General features: G+C 37.8%; 1 protein-coding gene across 5 annotated transcripts in view; it reads left to right on the top strand.

Annotated features, from left to right (window-relative positions):
- Positions 1-23,648, top strand: part of TMEM245 (transmembrane protein 245) — an 86,224-nt gene that overhangs the window by 39,786 nt on the left and 22,790 nt on the right. For 3 of the 5 annotated variants that reach the window (XM_079112474.1, XM_079112471.1, XM_079112470.1), the window contains 6 exons: positions 2,063-2,153; positions 8,956-9,054; positions 11,138-11,269; positions 12,102-12,137; positions 16,902-17,024; positions 17,161-17,306. In XM_079112474.1, the coding sequence (XP_078968600.1) occupies positions 2,063-2,153; positions 8,956-9,054; positions 11,138-11,269; positions 12,102-12,137; positions 16,902-17,024; positions 17,161-17,306 (627 nt within the window). The remainder of the gene's footprint in view (positions 1-2,062; positions 2,154-8,955; positions 9,055-11,137; positions 11,270-12,101; positions 12,138-16,901; positions 17,025-17,160; positions 17,307-23,648) is intronic. The other 2 variants (XM_079112473.1, XM_079112472.1) reach the window with 1 other exon arrangement.

The following is a 23,648-nucleotide window of genomic DNA, read 5'->3' as shown; positions in this document are numbered from 1 at the left end:
GTTGAGTTTTGGAATCTATGGGAAGGATAAATGGAGGCATCCAGGAGGATAGGCAGGTATGCAGTGCAGGAGAGAAATCAAGGGTGAAATGAAGGTATTGGTAGTTGGTGTGAGTCTAGAATCAGATGAGAGGTCTGGGTTGAAGGTGGAGTGTATTAAGAAAGAAGGTGTGTGATGCACAGAGAGGACCCTGGGTATGTGCCCTCTGGATTATCGCTGGTCTTTAAGACTGAACAGAAAACCATAGGCAGCAAAAGAGAATGAGAAACAAGAGGAAAGCCAAGGGGAGAGAAAATTTTAAGAAAGTAGTAGTGGTAAGCAGATGTCAGATTGCTGCAGAAGGACTGGGGCGCATGCTCAGCATGAGAGTCATACTGAGTATGCATGAGGTTTGCGGTTCAGTCCTCGGTATTGCCCCCCTCCCGCTCCCCCAAAAAAAATGCTGCAGAGAAAGTAAGATAAGAGAGAGACTGGATGTAGTGACCACAGATTAGTCCATTGAGTTGACAGAGCAGAACCTGATTAGATGACTTTGTGTTAAATTATGGGGAAGTGAGGAATTGCAGAAAGTAAGTGTAGACTTACTTGTGAAAGAGTAACTGGTGGTTGAGTGGGGGTGAAGAGCAAATTTAAAAAAATTAAGATGGAGGAATCTCATTTATTTGCTGACGGGAAAAAACTGGTAGGGTAGAAGGAATTGAAAATATTAGGAGAGAGGGATAAATCTGGGACATTTCTCTGAGGTTGGAGCATGAGATGAATCCATGGCCCAAACTGAGGAAAGCAGGTCAGAATAGGTATGAATATAAATACTTTGAGTTTAGTGGGATGATATGGGGAAAGTGGGAAATTGGGGGCAGTATGCCTTTGAGGTCAGAAGTGAGATCATCTGGCCTTTGGTTCTTTTAACATACAACAATTTGAAGTGAGATGAGAAAAAGAGGAACCAACATGAACCAGCTATTAGGGTTTAGGAAAGAGCAATCTGATCCATGCAAGCCTCACAGGAGATGTTAGACCTTCTTCCAGGTGTTGTCCTCTAGGGCTGGTTTCTGTCTTCCATACGAAGGATTCCCTTTCTTTGGTAGTCATTCTTCTGTAATGGAAATAAACCCAACTTCTTTCATACTAGTTTTGAATTGTAATAGCACCATCTCTATTGCTGTTTTGAAAGCACATATGAAAGCACTATATAGTCGAAGTAGCCCTAGATCAGGTTATTGTAGACAGGTGTTTTATTTGGCTCAACTTTTGAAGTCACATGGAGATATGTATAGGGAGGTCCCATATACTCTTCATTCCACCTCCTCCAGTATTGTCATCTTCCATAACTGTAGGATAGTAGCAAAACCAGGAAATTTCCATAGGTGTAACATGTTGCCTTTGGACTTTACTGGTTTTACATGCACTGTGTGAGTGTGTTTTGCTCAGGAGTTCCTCACATCTTAAAAAGATCCTTAGTGGATAATAAATTGAAAATAATTATTTACTCTTAATTTTCTAAATTCTTTCTCAGTTCTTCACTTCCTTAGATCAGTGAGTCTCAATCTTTAGCATGCCTCAGAATTGCCTCCAGGGATTATAAAGGCATGAGTTGCTGGGCCTCAGCCCAGAGTTCCTCATTCAGTAGGTCCAGGGTTGGGCCCAAGCATTTTCATTTATCTAACAGGTTTCCAAGCAGTTCTGGTGTTGTTGTTTCATGGACCACACTTCGAGAACTTTGCTCTAGATGTTAAGTACCCAAGTGTCCTAGAACCCCTTCCCCTGGTGCTGAATTAGACAAATGACTCAGGTTATGTGTGGACAGAGAAAGCAGGCAAAGTGGCATGAAAGGAAGGCTAGAAGAAAAGTGGGCCTAAATGCTAAGGAAAGATCAAAGGGAAATCGTGAGTGTTAGTTAGGCCAGTCAGGCTTAGACATCAAGGATCCCTGCTTGTGATGCACATCTGTGTGTTAATGACCAGTCAGCATTACTGTTTGCTAAAGTAACACATCAAATTCAAAGTGTGATTGGAATGGTACACTAACAATATCCTTTTTTTCATTTTTTATTTTAAATTAGTTGGCTTCCTGAGGCTCAGGTGGTCCAAAGAGCCCTGAATTCTGCAGCTAACAATGTCTATCAGTATGGACGAGAATGGATAACACACAAGGTAAGGAAAGAGCCTTTCTGTGGCTTTCTCTTTGCAGGGTCTCCATTGGTAGTGACTTCTTGCTTTGAGAAAGCATGGAGATTCTGTTTGGAATCATTTCTATTTTTGAAATAAGCTTAAATCTACAGGCCAACAAGCAACATAAAATGAAATTAAACCTCTGGACCACCACCGAACAGTGCTAGTGTAGCCTCAACAGTCTGAGAGGCTGCTCATTTACCTTTTTTTGAGGTGGATCTGATTGTTATTGTGCTTTAGGACAATGATCACTAATCTTGGGTGGTCAAATAAGGAGAAAAAGGTATTAAGGCATATTACATCCTCTTATCTGCCTGTAATAGTATTTGGCAGTTTCCAGTTAGTTTCATTTAATCTTTCCAAGAAAGCCGCAGGAGTCTGAATTATTTTTCTTGCTTTGCAGAAGAGGAAACATACTCAACTAGGCTGAGAAGGTCCCAGAAGATCATGTAGGAAATCAGCTTCAGGTTAATGACCAGCTCCAAGTCCTTGTTCTTTCTGCCACAGTGTGGTAGCAGTGTGCACCTGGAACTGGAGAAAGTACTTTCATGTGGCACTTGATATACACTTTGAAGGAAAAGTGTATTTTAGGAAAGGTTCTTATTGTGAGCAAAGAAGCAGAGACAGGAGTGTGCTTGAAGAGATGACCTTGACTGAGGGGAAGGATCTTTGTAACGGGGAGGGAAAGACATAGTTGTCACAGTTAAAGATTAGCCTTTCAGCATGGGCTTGGGATATCCTTTTTTCTTTCTTCCTATTGCCCTTGAGGGCCAAGTCTTAATATACTGAAGTAATTAGGATCATATGGTGATTAACAAGGCTTGTTGTGGTAAAACTAGTGGCCAGAAAATTGTATCAGTATTTGATTCCTTGTTCAAAAGCAGATCTCCCCCCAAAATTATGGAAGCTATATTGTACACTCTGTATGGTAATCTACCTAAGGATGGCATGAGTCTAGTTAAAAGTTGAGAAAAAGTTGTGTCTGTCTCTGATAACTTAATCAGTTGTCACATGCCCCTTCTTTAAAAAAAAAAAAAAAATACATACACGTGTGTGTGTACATATAAATGAAAGATAAAGTTGTGGATGCTTATATCAGAACTGTCATAGGAGTAAAATCCAGCCATTGCAGAAGGTTTTTGACTTTCTAGGTGATGTTATTTTGCTTAAATCATGGCATTTTATTTTTTATTAATATATTTGGGAGAAATTTATATTCTGGAATCCTTATCTTTTTTCAAAGAGTAGAAAGTACAGGGAATTTTGGTAGCTGGAGAAATGTAAAATTTTAAAGAAGTAGATCAAATTACTTAGAGAAAAATAGGTATGAAACCTTCTAAAATGAAGACAGCTGAAGAGGGAGGAGCATTGCTACAAAAATTATAAAATATGTGTGATCTTGATTTAGAAGAGGAATAATATCTAAAAACATTGAATGTCCATCACCTCATGGCTGGATCAAAGGTAGTGAATGAATAAAATGGGCTATAACTGAATATAGGAATGAAGAAGGGACGAGTGTTACAACACAAAGAAATGTAAGATTCTATTTCCATGAAATGTTCAGACCAGCAAATTTATAGAGACAGAAAATAGAATAATGATTTCCAGGTCGGGAGGGCATTTGGGGAAGAGTGAGGTAGTAACTGTTAATGGGTATGGAGTTTGCTTTGGGATGATGAAAATGTTTTGAAATGATTTTTGGTAATGGTTGCATAATGTGAATATGCTGAAAACCATTGACTTGTAAAGCCTATGAAATGAAATAATTAAATGAAGTTGTTTTTTAAAAAACCACAGATGTAACTTTCTAATGAACTAAGAGTCTTATCTAAGAATCATCACTAAGAAAAAACTGGTTTGTACGAGCTTAAATCCAGAGAGGGCTGAAGCTAGGGGAAAATGTTGTGTCCAGAGAGTTTTTATAGGGTGTGTGTCCAGTCTGTCTCCCCCACCCCGACCGCCTACTTTGTCAGCCTCATCTCCTGTGTCCCTTCGTGTTGTCTGGGTCACACGTGGACCTCCCAGTTGACTTTCTTCACTCCGCAGCTTTGCTTGAGCTGCCGTTTCTGCTTCGTATGCCCTTTTTAAAAATTTGTACCTGGGACAGCAAGAGAATAAGTAATTTGTTTCCTCCATCCCTCGTTCCATGATCAGAAATGAAGGTGCCAGCCAGTCCATAAACATGCCAGCAGTAAATCAGAACTTCCCACCCTCCCAGGGATGACACTCCAGCGAGAGGAGACCATCATCAAGCATGCAAACGAATGAAAATTCAGGTGTTAATAAGTGCTGCATTATTGAGTGATGTGGTGGTGACTCAGGATGGTGCTTCAGCTAGTACTCCAGAGGTTTCTGAGAGGGTGACATTTCCATTAAGACTTCAGTGATGAGGAGAAGGCAGTTGGCAAAGATCTAGGGAAAGATTGTGTCAAACATGGTAACAAGCTTGGTTGAAGGCCAGTGTGGCTGGAATAGGGAATGAGGCAGCGAGGCAAGCCTAGGTCAGGACAAGAAGGTGGGGTGGTGGGTTTTATTTTAGTTATAAATCTAAGTAGTATGCATATTTAACATAGAGGGGTACATGACTTGATTTAGGTTGTTGAAAGCTTATTTTGGCAGCTTTTTGGAGAAGGGGGCAAGAAAAGGAGAAGGCCAGGAGGCCAGATAAAAGGTTATTCTGATAGACCATGCAAGAGCTGTTAATAGCTTGGACCAGGGTGTGGAAATGTAAAATGGAAGAAATGGTCAGTTAGGACATATTATTTTGGTTGTGGTGAGAGGAATTTCTCATGGATTGGATACAGAATGTAAGGAGAGGAAGTATTGGTTTGTTCAACTAGAAGAAAGGCTCTGATGAGAGATGAGGAGGTGGGTTTAGGAGTCATGGGAGGATCAGTGATTAAACATGAGGCATATTCAGTTTGAGCTACCTATTAAACACCTGGCTAGGACTGCCGTGAAGGCAAATAGACATTCAGAACTGGAGCTCACGGAAGGAGATGGCAACTTGGGAATCATCAGATGGGGCTCCTGCCTGCTCTGTCACTGTGGGTGAATGCTGAGCCCCAAGGCCTGACCTGCCCAAACATCAGTTCCCAGCCTCGCTCGCTGGGGGTCCTCATGCTATAGGAAAACTAATTAATTGAAAAGATTCATTCTGTGTCTTACGACTGCGAGAGTCTTAGGAAGTAGATGAAGACGAATGCTGTGTGTCATCTAATATTGAAGCTTTGAAGTCAAAGACATTTGCTGAGTCAAATCACTTCAAGTGTGTTGAAGAAAGCCTGCATATATTATCCTCTAGGCGTTTTGACAGAAGTAACCACACATTTATTTCAGGCAAGAAGAATAGACGTTTATACCTTTTAAAGTGGATTCACCAGATATGCTTAAAAGATTCCTTTCCAAAGACTCTGAGATTAATGGGAACTTGACATATGTGAACCCTGCCCTTGTAGATCTTTGAATCTGTTGGGGAAGTCAGACATTTAATTTATGTTATGTATGATCGATTTTGGCAAAGGGAATAAATTACACAAAGGGAAATAAAATAACAGAATAGATGATCTGGGTAAGTCAGAATATTGTTTCTTTGGATTTGTTTTTCTTTTGAATTTTGTGCTGATTTTTTAGTTTGTTAATAAATTGAAATTATTTTTGAATTAGAAAAAGTATTGAAATAAGAATTTTAAGAAATTATATATAATGTTCCTCTTATTGATACAGGCATAATCTACTCAGTTCTTGTGTTAGATGGTTGATGAATGGACTTTGTTTGATTTTTGCCAGAAAACGATTCATTGAATCTAACGGTCACTGTGAAATTGGAATAAGGAAAATACGAAAGGTGAAAAAAGAAAAAAAAAAAAAAAGAATTATTAGATGGCCCATGGGATTTGTTAAAGTGGCCTCTATTCGTTTGCAAGGGCTGATATAACAAAGTGCCACAGACTGGGTGCCTTAAACAATGGAAATTTAGAGATTCAAGTGTAGGCAGGGTTGTTTTTTCCTGAGGCTTCTCTCCTTTGGCCTCTAGGAGTTCTTCTTCCTGTCTCTTCATATCATTTTCCCCTGTGTGTCTAGTCCCATTCTTTTCCTATAAGTATGCCAGTTACATTGAATTAGGACCTATGCTAATGACTTCATTTTAACTTAATTACCTCTTGAAAGTCTCTTGTCTCCCAATGCAGTCACATTCTGAGGAATTGGTGTTTAGGACTCAGCACGTTAATTTTGGCATGGACATGGCAAACTTATAACATGGCCTACATAGAAAGGGTAGATAGAAGAGCCACAGGTAGACCTCCTGGAGGTCAGAGGAGGAGCCAGTGGACTGAGGCATAGTCCTGAGGTGGAAGGAAAGCAACCTGTGCAGCACAGAAGCCCAGAGAAGAAGGCGTGTCAACAAAGACCCTGTCAGCTCTGGCAAATGCTGAGATTTCAAGCAAGATGAATACAGATAATTGCCCCTTGTTATCATTCCCATTTTAGACATGAGGATGTTTGCCACCTTGAGTGATTTTCTGATGGCTTTTAATGCTTTCTTGCCTTTCGTATACAAAGAGCTTGTTCTGTACTATCAACAATATGTGCCCTTCATTCATTCTTCTGATAGCAATGTTAAATCCATTGTACTCTGTGTTCTGTAGCCCAGTCTTCCTTGTGACTTGCAGTATGTATTGAAATGCTGCTTGACAGTGTTATGCTATGGTTGATATCACCAGGATTTTGGAAAGAGTGTTTTATATATCATGTTTGTAATTTTATGCCATTCTGTCCTTTAATAGTTGTGGTATTTAACTGCTGTGCTGGGAATGTGACTTAGGAGATGCCAGCTTAAAATAGTGCTTAACTATGTAAAAGGCCACTGTGTGTGGACAACATAGACCCATGCCAACTAACAATTTTAGGCTTTTTCTGGTGAGGAGAGATCTCAGAGGCTGATGGGAGAATTGGTAGGAAGTTAGTGAGTGTCTGACAGTCATGATATATACAAAACTAATTTAAAGTAACTAAAAGATTATGGGCATTTGTGGATTTTAGTCATTTTATCATTTGCTCTAGGAGGTGTTCTTTGTTCATAGGTTATATATACTGTAGTTGAAAGAACATTAGAGAGTTTTTATCCAGACTGTCATTTACCTTTGTTTCTCTCTCTCTCTCTCTCTCTCTCTCTCTCCCTCTGTCTCTCTCTGTCTCTCTCTGCTGGGCATTGACCTCTAGGCAGACACTCTACCACTTGGCTACTCTCCCAGCTCATTAAGACCATTTTCTAACTCTTGGGGTTGTTGTAAAGATCATGTAATGTAGGTGAAAATACATTTGTAAATTTAAAAGCTTGGTACAGATAGATGGTTTTTATTATATAGTTAGTGTCTGGTTTATGAATAAATCAGTTCAATATAAAGGTATATATTTACATCAGCTATGTCTAATAACTGGTACAAATATCTGTAAGACCAACATCAAATGGACCAAAGGTGAATTAATATGCAGTGTAAACCAGAATGGAAAAATGATCACTGTCATCACTGAAAAAAGTATAAATCATGAGTTACCATTTTACACCCGCTAAATTATCTGAAAGTTTTCAGTTAAGTCCACAGACTTTGGGAAAATTGTTAATGTCTCTATAGTGTTGGAAAGTATTAATTGACACAGTCTTTTGGAAAGCAGCAATGCATAGTCAGAGCCATTATTTTCTTTGATTCCTATTCATTTATCTTACTATTAGTGATAAGAAAAAATAGCTATATTTTTATTATTATTTTATATTTTATTTATATTTTTATTATATTAAAATATAATATATTATAATATTATAATTAAAATATATATTAAGTCATGACTTTAAAAATTGGGACTCATATAATCTATGAGTGGGTGATGATTAATATTAGAATTTAATGGAGTAATATGATAACATTAGAGATGATAAATGTCAGATGAAATGCTTGTGATACAAAAGAGAACAGATTTCTAAGAATAGTCTGTAAATAGGCAGAAAATTGCAGAGGAAAAGGAAAAATGCAAACAGTTATATTAAGGAAAAGGAATTACAAATCAGTGTTTCAAATTGTGTTTAATATTGTGATATGGTTTTATTCTGATCAGTCATAATTCTCCGAGACCTGATATCTCTCAATTAACAAACTAAGGGAAGGATTTGTGTTTATTGTTAAGGCCATAAAATTTCACTTAAATTTCTGTGATAATTGTTTTTTTTGTTGTTGTTGTTGTTGTTGTTGTTTGTGCTGGGGATTGAACACAGGGCCTTGTGCTTGCAAGTCAAACACTACCAACTGAGCTATATCCCCAGCCTGATAATTCTTAATAATGTAATATGATACATTATATATAGTATATGCAGTGATATGTTATATATGTGAAACATTGTGTATATATTGTAACATGATACATATGCACTGGGGTCACAGGATGAAGATTTTTCTCTGGGTAGGTGAGCTCAGAGAGGTCAGTAAGATGACTTCATTTGTTTCATTTTCTTATTACATAAAGTATCTCTTAGAGATGTGGGAATATAGGAAAGAAAAAAGAAGCAAAAAGGTGAGAGAGGAAAGGGAATTTACTGGAAACATTGAGAAATAGAACTTAAGAAAACAACATAATATGACTAGCATTAACATTATGCTATTATTATTAACATTATTAGTGTGGAACATTTTAGTTTGGTTTGGACAAATGAAGACCGAGCATGTATTAATCTTGCTGACTAGTCACCTGAATTATTAAACCAGGTTATATCTGTATTTTTTTCTAGCTTCATAAAATTTTAGGAGATAAGATGAATAATACAGCTGTAATTGAGAAGCAAGTACTAGAACTTTGGGACAGACTGTATCATTCTTGGTTTGTAAAGGTAAGTTATCTTAGCAAAATATTTTCATTGTGAACTCATGTCCTGGGCTGGGGAAATAGCTCAGCTGGTAGAGTGCTTGCCTCCCAAACACAAGGCCCTGAGTTCGATCCCCAGTACCAGGAAAAAAAAAAAAAAAAAAAAAGTAAACTAACGTCCTTTTACTTTATACACTCATTGACTAGACAGGATTGTATTCACATTGGAATTTCATTTATTGAAATTTTTAAATAACAGGATCTTAAGCCTCAGGTCACTAAAAGTCATCTGTTGATGGTTTGTCTCAGTGGTAGAACCTGTTAACCCGGGTTTTCTGGTGTATCATCCTCTGCCTATTGTTGTAGATGACATCTTGTCCTTCAGACTAGCTCTGTGCAGTAGACATGTAATGCAAGCCACATGTTTGCTTTCTTTTGGTGCTAGGTGTTGTACCCAGGGTCTCATGAATGTTAAGCATGTGCTCTTCTACTGAGTTGTGTCCCCAGCCCCTGCAAGCCAGGAATGTGATGTTAATTTTTCTAGTAGTTACAGTAAATAACTGAAACAGATGAAATTAATTTTAATAATATATTTTACTTAACTCAATATATACCTAGATACTATATTTCAATATGTAATCAACAGAAAACATTTTTATGAGATATTTTATATTCTTTTTTAATACTAAGCTTTTGAAATTTAGTGGTCACTTTATACCAATAACATCTATTTTTGGGCTAGCTACATTTTAAGCTCTCAGTAACCACATGTGGCTAGTTGATCCTGTTGTTGAACAGTATAGTTCTAGACATTTAAAAACTTTTCTCTGAAGAAGTGGAAATAGGACTAAAAGTTAAGAGACCTTTACTTTAAATCAACCTTGTGTACTGCTTATGTTTATGTACTTTGACTTCAGAATTTGTGATGGAAAATAATGCAGTTTTTCATCAAATATAAAAATGATGGATTAGAAAGCAGCTGTTCTGCTGAGCCGTGCTCTGCACCAGGTCCAGTGGCTGTCAGGAGCTGAGCTGTGCGTACCATGGGGCAGAGCTGTTCGTTTTTTCCCAGGGTTGATGTAAGGAGAGGAGGAGCAGCTGTAAATCTCTTAACTTGGGGTGGAAGCAAGGAGGTCTGACTTTAAATTTGAATTTGTGACCTAGTGACCTGTTTTGAATGTATTCTCTTGTCCTTGGGTGAGTTGAGGGAATATAGTAATGGTTTTCTTACCTTCAAAGAGTGGGAGTTAAAACGAATAAGGTAACATTAGATAGAATATCATATATTTGATTCCAATTGCCAAAGAACTAGGTGATCAGAAAGGTCATATCTGTTCTGCATTGTGTAATGGATATTTTACCTCTATTTCATTTGCAAAAATGGGAGAATAGAAGCACATGCAAAATATTAAGAGCTTCACCCTGAATTTTAACCTCACTCTGTTTATTCACTTTTCTTTCAGATTTAATTAAGGCAGCATCCTTGCCAATGTAGTTCTCTTCCTGATAATTACATTTTCACTCTTATCCTTGGTTCTTAGTTACAGTCACTTTGCTCCTCCTTTTATCTTGTATGGAAGATTTTTTTTTCCTCCTTCTTCTTTGAGATCACTCTTCGTGTTGCCCAGGCTGACTTCAAGCTCCTGGGTTCAGGCCGTGCTCCTGCCTCATCTGGGATAGCTGGGATATAGGCACATACTACTGTGCTGGCTTTTGTATGGAAGGTTAATAAAGGAGATGAGGAAGGAGGAATAATGCAGGTGGAAGACCAAGAAAAAGGTGGAGGAACTGAGAAGAAAGAAGAAAAAGGTGAAAGAGTGGTGTGTTAGTATTCTGTTGTATATATTGAGAAAAGTGTTTCAAAGCTGTATTTAGGAAGGAAGTACTTGAGCCCGGCTTAGACACAGTACCTAAACTGTAAATGGAAAAATGTTGTATTTCATCTTTTTAGATGGTGTTTTTACTTGATTTCTTAAGTAATATAAAGATTTTTCACCTTTAAGTACTTACTGAAGTACATAGTGGACCTGAAGCAGAATGGGACATTTGTACTTTTTACTCTGTAGGTTAAGATGGAAGTTTCATGTCTGAACTGTTTTATCTCATAGAATGTAACACATTCTGGAAGGCATAAAGGACATAAGATGCATGTAAGTCGTCAGAACAGCTGGCTGGGAGACATTCTGGACTGGCAGGATATTGCCTCCTTTGTTCATGAGAACATTGAGACATTTCTTTCGGTAAGTTATAGTATTTATAGTTACGGTGGACTTATAAATAAAAACAGAAACTCTAATTTCAGGTTTTCTTTATACTCTTTGAAACTTTCAGTTAGTCCGCTTTTAATGCCATGACATTTGTAGACTGGAGAACTCTTAATGCACTAGGAAGATAGCCAAAAGCAGTTGTCTTTAGGTGTGCGTCCCTGGCACTTGCCATGTTAAAACATACCCAAGAGGAGCTGAATCCTGAAGCATGTGGGTGATACTATGGGCTCCCATATTCTCAGGAATCCTTATCGTACAGCCTGACCGGAATGTCTTCAGCTGGACCACTAGAGAGAGAGATCTGCTTTTCTGATGGGCAAAGCCCTTGACATATGGAAATATGGCTCAGTACATTAAAGGGACTGAATATGTGAAGGCTTAGCTTGTTATCTTCCCCCCTACTTTTCTGCCATGCACCGTCCACTTCTGCAATCTTGTAGCATTGCTGAGTCTTCTACTCTGCATCATTCTGGAGTAGACTTTGTGAGGTGTCTTGGCATGTGGCTCTTCACAGAGATGAGAATGTTCCTGTGAATGGACTTGTGACTTTCAATAAAGTTACAAAAGTTGAGGTTTGTCATGTTAACTTTTTAAAAATGCAAGTTTTATCTAAGTAATACATGTCCATAGCTGAAAAGTCAGTGCTTTAAGATTTTTATTAAAAAGAAATAGTGCCTTGCTTTTTGTTTCCCAGTGACAGTCCCCAGGAATTACTGTCTGTTCCAGAAGCAGCTTTCCCTGGGTGTTCACCTCTGGATCTCTAAAATAATGCTTACATTGCCCTTTCTTGTTTTTGCCATTTTAGGTATTATCTTTTGGCTTCCAAATATGGAAGATGAAGGTAAAGATGTGACTTCTTCAAGTCCTTCAGTGCCTTCTAATATCTCCCATGTGATTTTCTACAGCTCCTCCTGCTGCTCCCTCCACCTGCACTCAGTCCCTTTCCTTCCTCACACTCCTCCCAGATAGCTGTAATAGTTTACAGTGAATCTCGAAATTCATGTCCTTCAGTTTTTATTTTATAGGTTTTTTGGTGTGTGTTTGTTTAAGGGACAGAGACTCATTGTATTGCCCAGACTGGGCCTCAAGCTTCTGGGCTCCAAGCATTCTCCTGTCTTAGTCTCCTGGGTAGCTGGGATTACAGGTGTGAGATACCTCTCCAGGCTGTTTTATGTTTTTGTTAATCCCTGCCCTGTGTTTTCTGTAGTCCAGGGATTCTCAAACTTTTTTGATCTAAAGATTCCAAAGTGTATATATCTCTTTATTAAATAACAAATTAAATTACATGTTAATATATACAGTACGCTTTTAGATTGTGAAAAATACTGTTTTCTGAAATGGAAAATAAAAAGATGTACTGGGAAGAGTGGCTTTCTTTTAATTTTTCAAATCTATTTAACATCTGCCTTCTCATATCTACTCTGCCTTCAGTCTATTGGGATATGTTTGGTTGAAGTGTATGAAGATCATCCAGTCTCGTACAGGTATCTAGATAGCAAAGAGAGGAATCTTTTAACAGCTGTTTATTGTGGCTATTCTTCTTTGATGCTGCATCAAAATTCAGTTAACCTTCAAAAGGTTAGTTGCAGGGTGAAATTTAAAATCCTATCAGTGATCTTTTTGTACTCTTGGGTGTTAAAGTCTTTTGGTTCATCTTGGTTAGGAATATTTCTTTCACCCTGGCATGCTTTTGTAGCATACACTGATCATTTGGAATATCAATTCACTGGTATCTGTACATCTTCAAACTATTGATGTGCTTTGTTAAGTAGTATTAGAAAATCATCTTCTTCAGCTGTCAAGGCCACCAACACCTGACAGAAATATACAAAATTAAACTTTTTTTTCTCAAAAGCTCAAATTTTATTGTTGACTACAAACATTGGGTGATTTCTTTTAAGTGACACTTTATTCATTTTTGATTAAACTTTGTTCCTTTTGAATGAATACCATGTAGAGACGGTGTTCAGTGAGAAGGGCAGCTAATTTAGCTCCCAAGTCAGTCGTAAGAGTGACCTTCCTCTGAGTGGTGGGAGCGTTTCGTGCTTATTTCCCATTTCTTCACACAGAATGTTAAAAAAAAATGAAAAGAAGACAAGTATTCAAAGATTGATACTAAATAGAGTGAATGGCTTTTCCTGCTGCATAGAGGACATTCTTAAGTGAAATTGGTGCCAGCTTTGTGGTGGTGAGTATAGGGAACGCTAGAGCAGTCAGATGCCCACTGCCCCGACTCCTGCCATGGCCCCGCAGCTCTGCCCGCCACCGGTTGTCTTTATGTCCCCAGTGCAGAGGCCAGCATGAGGTAAAGCACATGCTTGAGTGTTGCTAAGAAAATAACTTTGGCCTCACAGACCCTCAGAAGGACCTTGGGGATATGAATTGTCCAGGAGTGTCACTTACCAGCTTTCTAAAGTGCCTTTTAGTCAGGTGCTGGTCCCCTGACGTGGATTGCTTAACTTTTTAAATATCTTTTGTTCCCTTTTTAGCTTTTCCTTTTTCCCTCATTAAGAAGTGGCTTCAACTTTACTTTTGAAATCTTGATTGAATTTCCTGTTTCTGCTATCATATTTGTAATATCCTACAGCTCTTTCTTACATACTAATCCTTCCTTTTTTATTTGAGAATATTACTAATAAAAGCTTTTAAGTGTCTACTGCCCTCTGTTCTGAGTCTCACCTTTCACCTTTGAAGCTATCCTCAGAGTGACCCTTGGCAGTCTGATACTTTCTGCGAGTGAAACAGCCAGTTGGAAGGTCCCAGCCAGGTTAGCTTATAGCAAAGCCCAAGGGCCAGCAGGTTCTACTCAGTTCATGGACCTTCCATGCACCTTTTTCATGCCAGTGCGTATGCAAGATAGCGTATTGTCTAATAATATATTTGAATGTATGTTTCCCCCCAAAAGTCAGGTGTGTTGACAAAAAGTTATTGAATCCTTTATTTTCTTACTTTGAGCCTGTGATAGTTGAATTTTAAAGGTTCTATTACTGACAGATAAAGTGATGTTATTGAATCAGATTAGAACAGATGAAAAAGAAGCTATTTGAATTTTATAAATTTTTATGGAAAGAAAATGTTTTTGAAACAAAGACAGTTTAGTCATGTAGTCCAAAAAACAAAAAAACAATTCTTATGGCTGAACACATTTAAATATTGAGTAGTGGACAGTCCAGGGAACAAATAGGTTATTTAGTGTTTTTTTATATCCAATATTTTATGACTAATATTGTGCTAGGTTTTAATGTAATTTTCATGAAGATTCTGCAAAACCAAGATAATTGCTTTCGTTTTGACAGGCTAATGGTATTAAAAATAACAGTTGATATTCAAATTCAGTTCTTCTTTCCTTGGTTCCAGAGACCAGATTTGCCGTGATATTGCAATATCTTTCAAACCATATTTCATTCTCTCGAGGACTCTGCTTTTTGTAGTCTTATACCTTTTTGCTTTTATTTGCTTGTTTTGTCTGTTTTCTTTTCTGATCTTGCTGTCAGTCCATAGACAACTAAGAGCCAGTCTTGTTTGTGGACTCTTCCCAGTGTCTTTCAGAACACATCCAGGTTCCCCTGCATTTTTCTCTTATTTTGACTCTGCATCCCTGTAATGTTCTTTAGTCTTTTTCTAAACTGCTTCATTGATTCCATGGAAGGTGGTGAATGACTCTCCGTAAATACCTGTGAAGCAGCTTAATAAGCAGAGGTTATGTGGTGAGCAGTCAGTTCAGGGTGAGGGGATGTAGAACAGCTGGAGGACAGTGAGACCTCCTTGGTCGTTTCTCATCCACAGCAGAGGCCACCTTTTATGAATATGCTGCTTAATGGCTTAGGTTTCTTCTGGACTTACCAACTACTCTATTCTTGATGTTCTTCAAGTTATGTTGCTTTCCTTGACTAAATCAATACTAAACTTGGCTCATGTTTTCTGCTCTTGACCTGGGATATATCTTTTCTGCGTAAATATAATTCATTTTCAGGTTCAAGGGCTTTGTCACTATTCCTGCCTTTACTGATTTCCTCTGTTCTAAGCCTGCCATATAAACTAGAACTCTACTTTACCTGAAGGATTAATTTAAGTTTCTAGAAATATCCTTTCTTCTGTTTTTTTTTTCCAGCTTATTCCCTTTCTTTCAAATAAGAAAGACTACTTGATTTACCTTAGTACAATTGATATATTCAATTAATTTTTTTAAATTGTCACAGGGTATTTTCTGTAAGTGTAACCTAAAAACTATTTAAAAAAAAATTTTTTTTTTTTTATAAACATTCCAGAATGACTGAGCCCCCAAAAGAATGCTTGTCAAAATCACAAAAGGTTTGTTTCTTGGAATCAGTGGTATTGTTCATTTATTCTCTATCCCACAAGGTCAAACAGTCAATCATGCATATTTTTGTAGGCATCGTGAAACATTTTCAAGATTTTATATAAGGAGTTTTTGTAAATGAAGCCAGCCTGCTGAAATTCTCTTACGAAGAGTGAGCTGAGATCAGCAAGAAATGCCAGGGCAACAAAACGTGCTTTTATAAATGATACATTTGTGGTAGGAAAGGAATGGATAGGCCTTTCATAGAACAGATGGTCTAACATGAGTACATGACAAAAAACAGAACTGCTGTTTCAGAAAGGGCACAGAATAACAATGCTCTGAGTTCCATCCCCAGCCCTGTTTCTCCCTCTAAGCTCTGTGCCCTTGGGCAAGCTTTTAAAAACCTGAGCTTCAATTTATAAGTCTATAAAAAAGATGATATCATCTGCATTGCTTCCCTCACAGTATTGTTGTGAGGTTTGTGAAAATATCTTGAAAACTGTTAATTAATGGAAGGTGTTTTCCTGACCATTTTGCTTCCGTATTTTTCATTATGAGGGAGGATAATCAACTTGTGAAGAATAGAACAGACACTACCGTAAAATTAAAGCTCATGAAGAGATAGGAGGTGAGCCATAGACGCGATACATCTCCTTCTTGGCATATTTAACATACGAATAGCCATTATCTTGATATCTGGTTTTAGTGATTTGCAGGGAATGCATGAACTTAAGTCAGTAGATGTCCATATAATCATTATTGTCTATCTCAGGAAGGTCTGTGCCTTAACCCTTGTGATCTTAATGATTGTTGAAGTGCTATTTTTTATATTTGCAGTTGAATCTAAGATGGCAAGAGTGAACTAAGGCAGATAATATAATATCTGCTAGAACTTCATGGCCTGTACTTGTGATCCTACAAGATAAATATATACACAGGGTATATTCTGACATATTCTCCTGTAGACATTTTTATGTGCATTTTATTTTTACGTATTTGTAGCTATACTATATATAAAATTTTTGTATTCTGCTTTTTAAACTTAGTGTTATATAATAAAATATTTCCTGTTATAGTAGAAATGTTTCTAATAAACATTTGATTATTTGATTTTGTAACCATTTTTCTTACCTTAGAACATACAGATGTTTTTGATTGATTTCTCCCCTTCATTTAAAGGAGCTCGTAGTTCTTGTTTTTTTAGTTACAGTAGTAAGGCACTGTATTCAAAGCATATTAGTTGGCTGTAGTAGCTCCTTTTGTAAGGATGAGTTCTGATATCCAGCTTTCCCTCCCGGACAGATCTTGGAGTCCCTGTGGATTGTTATGAGCCGGAACGTGAGCCTGCTGTTCACCACGGTTACCACGCTCTTGACCATCCTCTTCTACAGTGGCACTGCCCTTCTCAACTTTGTACTCTCTCTGGTATGTCTGTCTAGATAAGTACATGTCACGTTCTCCACTAAAGCATTTTCTTGATTCTCTTCTCATTCGTGGATGTCTGTCTGTTTATAGTTTCCAAAATGTGATTTTTTAGGAGATACTGTCCTTTTTTTTGCAGATAATTTTCCTGACCACACTATTTTATCTGTTAAGTTCCAGTGATGAATACTACAAACCAGTGAAGTGGGTGATAAGCTTGACACCACTATCTCAGCCAGGCCCTTCTTCTAATATTATTGGCCAGTCTGTGGAAGAAGCAATCAGGTAGGGGTAAGATTCATGCTTTGCTTGTTCTCTTCTCCAGCTGCTTTCCATGAGAAGCCTGTTTTCTGTCTTGAGCTTCCTAGTAATAGTCATCATTTAAATTAGTGAAGGACTCTGGTATTCTCAATATTTTCATCTGATTTTGAGAAGCTTCTATAAGCAGTACACATATTAATAAAAAAATTCCAAGGAGTTTTTGATTTCCAAAGATGTCATGGCATGCTGTCCATTAGCAGGCTCTTAGTCTAGACCCCCGTGTCATGCCACTTGCATGGGAGAACCCCCTTCTTCCACCACTTCACTTCCTCAGAACCCTTCTCTGTTCTTAGGAATTCTAGCTTGGATCCAGGAGAGCAGCAAATGGCCTTCCTATTTCTTTCTCTCTCCCATTGCAATCAGGCTGTGCCCTCTGCAGAGATAGGTTGGATACTTAGTTATCTCAAAGTCAGAAGCTCTGTGTGCATAGTAGTTTGTGGCCAGAAACTTCCATCATGCTTCTGAGATCCTTGAATGGCAGCTTGCTTTTTGAATGAGATTCTTCAATTTTTACACTCCATAACTCTTTAAAAGTCATTGGCTCCTAGCCCCTATTTCTTCTCTTCATCATATCTGGTAGGGAGATGCCCTTTGCAGTATAGGCCTCTCTCAACTCATTCCCCAACCCCTTTCTCTTATTGCTTATTAATATGACTGTATTTTTTACCTTTTGTGAAAAGCTACTCAAGTTAAACCCTACTATCATCCATTAGAGCTCTTTATCTAGTAAGTTATTAGTCAGGTGGTCTTAAGCTTCATTTAATGAATTTTGGGCATTTCTGTTTCCATATATATTTAAAAAATAGCAATATCTGGCTGGATGCAGTGGTGCATGCCTGTATTCTCAGTTATATAGGAGGATTGCAAGTTCTAGGCCAGCTTGGGCAGTAGCGAGAACCTTATCAAAAAAATGAAAAGACCTGGGTATGCAGCTTTGTGGTACACACTTGCCTAGCATTTATATTTGTAAGGTTCTGTGTTTAATCTCCAGTACCATAATCAAAAACAAAAACGCCAATGAATGAACCACAAAGTATTGTTTGGAGTCAGCCATCTGCAGAAATCTTGATTTCACCTGATAATCCTTTCTTACTAATCTTAACTTACTTTTCACGTGTTACAGCTAGGGAAAATTTATTATCTCTGGAAACTTTGCGAGGTTTTTTGGTGCCCTGGAGTGTCCACATGGGGCCATCCACATAAAGGTTCCAGTGTGTTATCCAACAGCAGCTGTCAGAGTGGTGCTGTCTTCAGGAAAGTATTAGCTTTAGTGTCCCATCTATGTCAAGTGACCCTGGGGCATTATGCTTATCTTTGGGTAAATAATGGAAATTCCAACAGTAGTGTTTAGTTTATCTCAGAGAAATTTTTCTAAATCTAAAAAGCATGTGCAAATACTCTATCAAATAGAGTATTTCTTTCTTCCGGTAGGAAAAGACTGTTAATCCAGCCATTTCAGAGGCTGACAGCAGTTCTCCTGTCCTTGTGACTTCATAAGCCATACAGAAGAGCATCTACCTTGCCCATAAAGAACTTTAAGAAAGATGGTGCTTCATTTTCCTAAAATAACCTTCCTTAGCACTGACTCTTATCCCCACAAAAGTTTTTCTGTTTTCAAATCACAATTCTTGAATTTTTCCCTTCTTAGAATATTCCACTTGCCAGCTATCCTCTAAAAGGTCTGTTATGGAGTCATCTGTTTTTAGGGAGGTGGGAGTACCAGGTATGCTGCCTCTTTTGTTTGGAATTTAATTCTTTTAAGGGATGGCTGCTAGCAGATCTGTGGTCATGGTAAGTGGAGCTGTGCTTACACCTATGTCTAGCTGATTGAAAGTACATATCTTGTTACCTTATGATGCAGTCTTCCAGGAGAAGCTAGTTGCAGTAGAAGTTCATGAATTAAATCTGCAGTACTGTTTATACCATTCACATAGATACATGATACATGCAGCTGGCAGCTAGGCATTCAGGTCTTTAGCTCAGAGAGAATTTGAGATTAGAAAGAGTGCTGGTCATCTTCAGAGATGTGAAGGAATGTGTTTTTTTATGAATTAGTTTTGCCTTTTCTTCTTAGTGTGCACTAATTCTGCACTATGCCAGTAACCCACATATGGTTCCAAAGTACAGTAAGACAAAAACTATTCAATTTTTTATCATCCTATTTTTAATACAGAATAAAAATTCAATAGCCAGCATTGTTGGTTCTCAAAACTGATTGATTTTTGTGAGTCTGATAAATCTGTATAGACCAGAAAAAGTGTTAAGACTTGAGCTGTCTTTCTGACCAAAGCTGTATCAAGTTATATAAGGATTGTAATTCAAGATGATTTTTTGCAGTCTGTGTCCTTTGGGGTATTTCTTTATTAGGTCAAGTTCTGTGTAAGTCTTACATGGATTCCTCTCAAGAGCCTCTTGTATATACAGGACAGCAGTGAGCTATTTCTAAGAACTCTGGTTAAATTTTTCATTCTGAAGGACTGTGTTCAAGAAGGAATGTTTCTTCATGGAGAGAGATTGTTAAGAGGGAAAACATACAAATGATTATGAAAATGTTGCATTTTTAAAGTGCAACTTGATCTGTAAATTTTCAGTGATATCAAGTTTCATAAGCAGCAGTCATTAATCATCAATGCCGCAGTTAAGTGGAAGTCATTAAACTCATTTTATATGATCCATTAATAAGTTAAACGTGGAATGAAACTGGAGGCTAACTGCATGACCAGACAGTGAAAGTGTCTGTTCCTGAGGCTTTGCCTTCTGATTTATGTGGCTCCTGTATGATCCCTGTGCCATTGAAGTTTTGAACCTTAATTATTACTTTAATTCTGACTCAGTATTCTCCTAAATTGAACACTTTTGTGGTTAGGTTTTCATTTCATGAATTTTTGAGTTAGTGGCATGCATCCCTTATCCCCAAACCATTTTCCTCCCTTTAGCAGCATGTTGTCTCCTGAATGTACACATCACACCCTTCTTCCCTGATGCTCCCATTCTGCTTGCTCTGGTGGAGATATTGCACATTACTAAGTTGCATGTTGTCACGGCCTCAATGCAATTTAGTGTGTGTGATATTTTCACATGAGTGCATGCACACGGGTATGGCTCTTGCTTGCTGGGATTACAACTTTCAGTGCTGGTGGGTGGAAGTCCTACTGGTGAATTAGATGGGAGAATGTGTGTACTGTAAGTCATTGAGTTGGAAAGTGAACATACTCCCACCTTGACACCCCAATTTTGGAGAATTTAAAGTGTTTTGGTTAAAAAAAAAAATGTCAGCAATGATTCTTTTGTAAATCAACATTTCCAGTTTTTACTTTAAGCCAATTAAATATTCATTGGGAAGAAACTTTCATGCATTTCAGGGTATAAATAGTATTTGTTCAAATTGTATAAAGAAGAGTTTAAAGCTATAAAAAAGTATTTTCATTTATTTGAGATCTCCTAACACTGAAGTAAAGAGGGAGAATCACTTCTGCATATTTGGGAAAATTAAATGAGCTGGAGTTCTTAAAAAATAATCAAGACAGTAAATACATGCCTTTTAACCTACTTGATTAAAGATCGGATCTGATATACCTGAACCTTTATCTTTTTTTGAGTTTCCAATGAAAATTGTGTAAAAAAAACTTTGTCTTGTATATAATTTCTCACTATAATGGTTTAGAAATCACTACATTCATTTTAATGGGCTTGTTGTAGAACTAGTTTTGAAACGCAGATGTTTACAACTTGTCTCGGTAATTGAAACAGCCTATTGTTCAATTGAAAATATTGTTCAATATTTTTAGCATTAGAGTAAGCTTCCATGATATACAGGCACTGTCGAGGACATAAAACATGTATTAATGGTATGAAACTAATTAATATTGCTACTGCCAGCATTTCCAGATGTTTTACTGAATGCCAGTGTTGTATGCCTCTGTTTGTGACTTAGAGCTGTTTTCATGGGATTGGAAGATTTCCATGCAAATGGCTCTTTCCTGTACCCCTCAGCCAGCTTTCTGGGTCTGATTGCAGAGCATGACCACTCCCCTTATACTGGAAATCCATTGTCAACCAGATTTCTGTGCATTGTACTGTGGACCTGGGTCTCTGGGCCAAATGAGCCAGGACAGGCCTAGAGGGATGTAATTTCTTAAGGGAGGTTAGGTATACCTTGGAGATACTGCAGGTTCAGTACCAGACCATTGGAATAAAGTGAGCTATGTGAATTTTTTGGTTTTCCAATTGCACATAAAGATTATGTTTATCTAATACTATAGTCTGTTAAGTGCATAATAGTGTTATACCTGAAAAACTTCTGTAACTTAATTTAAAAAATACTTTATTGCTAAAAAATGCTAATAATTATCTGAGCTGTTGGAAAAATGGGTCTCATAGACTTAACACAGTTGACACAATATTCAATTTGCTAAAAAAAATACTGTTTTACAATATCTGTGAAACAAAGTGTAATAAAGGGAGCTGGAGGGTACTTTTCCCAGTTAAGAGTTTTATATGCCGTGTCTGGGAGCTCCCTGTTTCTCTCTGCTAGCTCTCCTGCTTGAGGCGTCCTGTTGCAATGCAGGGAGAATACTGGTAGACAGATGAAGCTGTTGGTTGTCTTGGGGAATAAGAGTCTGGTAGTCCTTCTGCTTGAGGGTTGAACCAGTGTACAGAAATGTAGAGTAGGCAGAATGTGATTTTGGGCTCTTTACTCCTTTCTTTCATGTATTCTTCCTTAGACGTGTGCATCTTACTTGGCCGCAATGTATGACTCTACAAGTGTGTGGAGGTTCTTGACTGGTGGTAGTTTTCCTAACTCCAGGCCTTACTCATTTCATGAAAAGCAGGTCTTCTGGTCAAATTGTTAGGTAGGGCATTACTGGATTGGAGCACTATGACCTGCCTTTCATTAGAGAGGTGCCCTGCCCAGGAATAGTCTACCATAGTGTGGGGCAAGGGAACATCTATACAATAATGGGAGGTCTCTGTGTGAGGAAGTGGCCTTGTTAGAAAGGGGCACTTCCAGCTCAGTGGCTAATGTCAGTTTCTTCTTAAATCAGTCCTGCTGAGCTACCAAAAGAGAGAAGGGAAATAATTTCCAGAATCTTCTGAATTTGATTCTCATCAGTTGCTGAGTAGTAAGAGAGCTTAAAGCTGTGGTTAGAGAACAGCTGTCAATCATCATTGAAGAATCACTTGAAGAGAAAGGGCCCAGAAGTCAGGACACAGGCAATGTTCCTTTTTCCCCCTCCCCTCCAAAGAGAGGGTGGAGGGTGGAAAAAGACCACATGTCATAAATACTATGAACCTGATTTAATATGTACTGATTCTACAGAATGTGCTTGATCAATGGTTTGTTAGCAGTTGCAAAGGGTAAGGGCAGTGCTTCTTGGCACCATGAATTCGTGCAGCCACACAGAGGGAATGCTACAAGTAGGGGTCTACTGGGATTTTTGCAAGAGATGTGATAAAGTATGTCTTAATGTTTTTTGTCGACAGCAAGACAGGGAAAGTACTCACTGAATTTAAATATCCAAAAAGTGTTGATTTATCAGTTGATACCAGTGAGCGAATAAAATGAAGGAATCATCTTTCATTGGTATGATTGTAAGGAATATTCTTACACTGATTTCTGGTAGTCCATTTAAATTATATTGTACAAACTGTTATGTGCCAGATAAAGTTTTAGTTGACTATGAGGGTAAATTTAATGGATGTGAGGTGATATTGGTCATTGATTTTATTTTGCATTTTCCCAATGATTTAGCAACTTCTAACCCTCCTTCTCCCCCTTTTTTTGGGGAATTGAACTCAGGGCCTTACACATACTGGCAAGTGCTATGCCACTGAGCTACATCCCCACCCCGTGAAAGTCCATCTTTGTACCTGTGGTTTGAAATACATGCTTTTTATTAAATGTCCACATACAATTTGTTTTACTTCTGGACTTTGTATTCTGTTTTATCAGATTGTTTATTCATTGGTGAGTACCACAGTTCATTAATTATAGGCACATTAAGAAAATGGGTTTTTTTTGTTTGTTTTTTTTTTAATGTGTGCCTGTTTCTGGTGATCAAACTAGGCCTCACACATGCTAGGCAAGCTTAAGCTATCTACCACTGAACTAGATCCCTAGCTCTCAGTCTCTGAATTTGAGGTTCCAGAGAACCTGAGAGATGAGTATTATAGGTTATTGCTTTTGTAGCTTGATCTGTGTGCTACTGTTCAACTAAACCAAAACTTGCTGGCATGCTACTTTGTATTGTATTAATTTCCCATTGCTGCGATAACAAGTTGCCAAAAACTTAATGGCTTTAATAA

Source organism: Sciurus vulgaris (genome assembly GCF_902686455.1).
Source record: "Sciurus vulgaris genome assembly, chromosome: 15".
NCBI classification, from domain to species: domain Eukaryota; kingdom Metazoa; phylum Chordata; class Mammalia; order Rodentia; family Sciuridae; genus Sciurus; species Sciurus vulgaris.
This window is presented reverse-complemented; position numbering and strand designations above follow the sequence as displayed.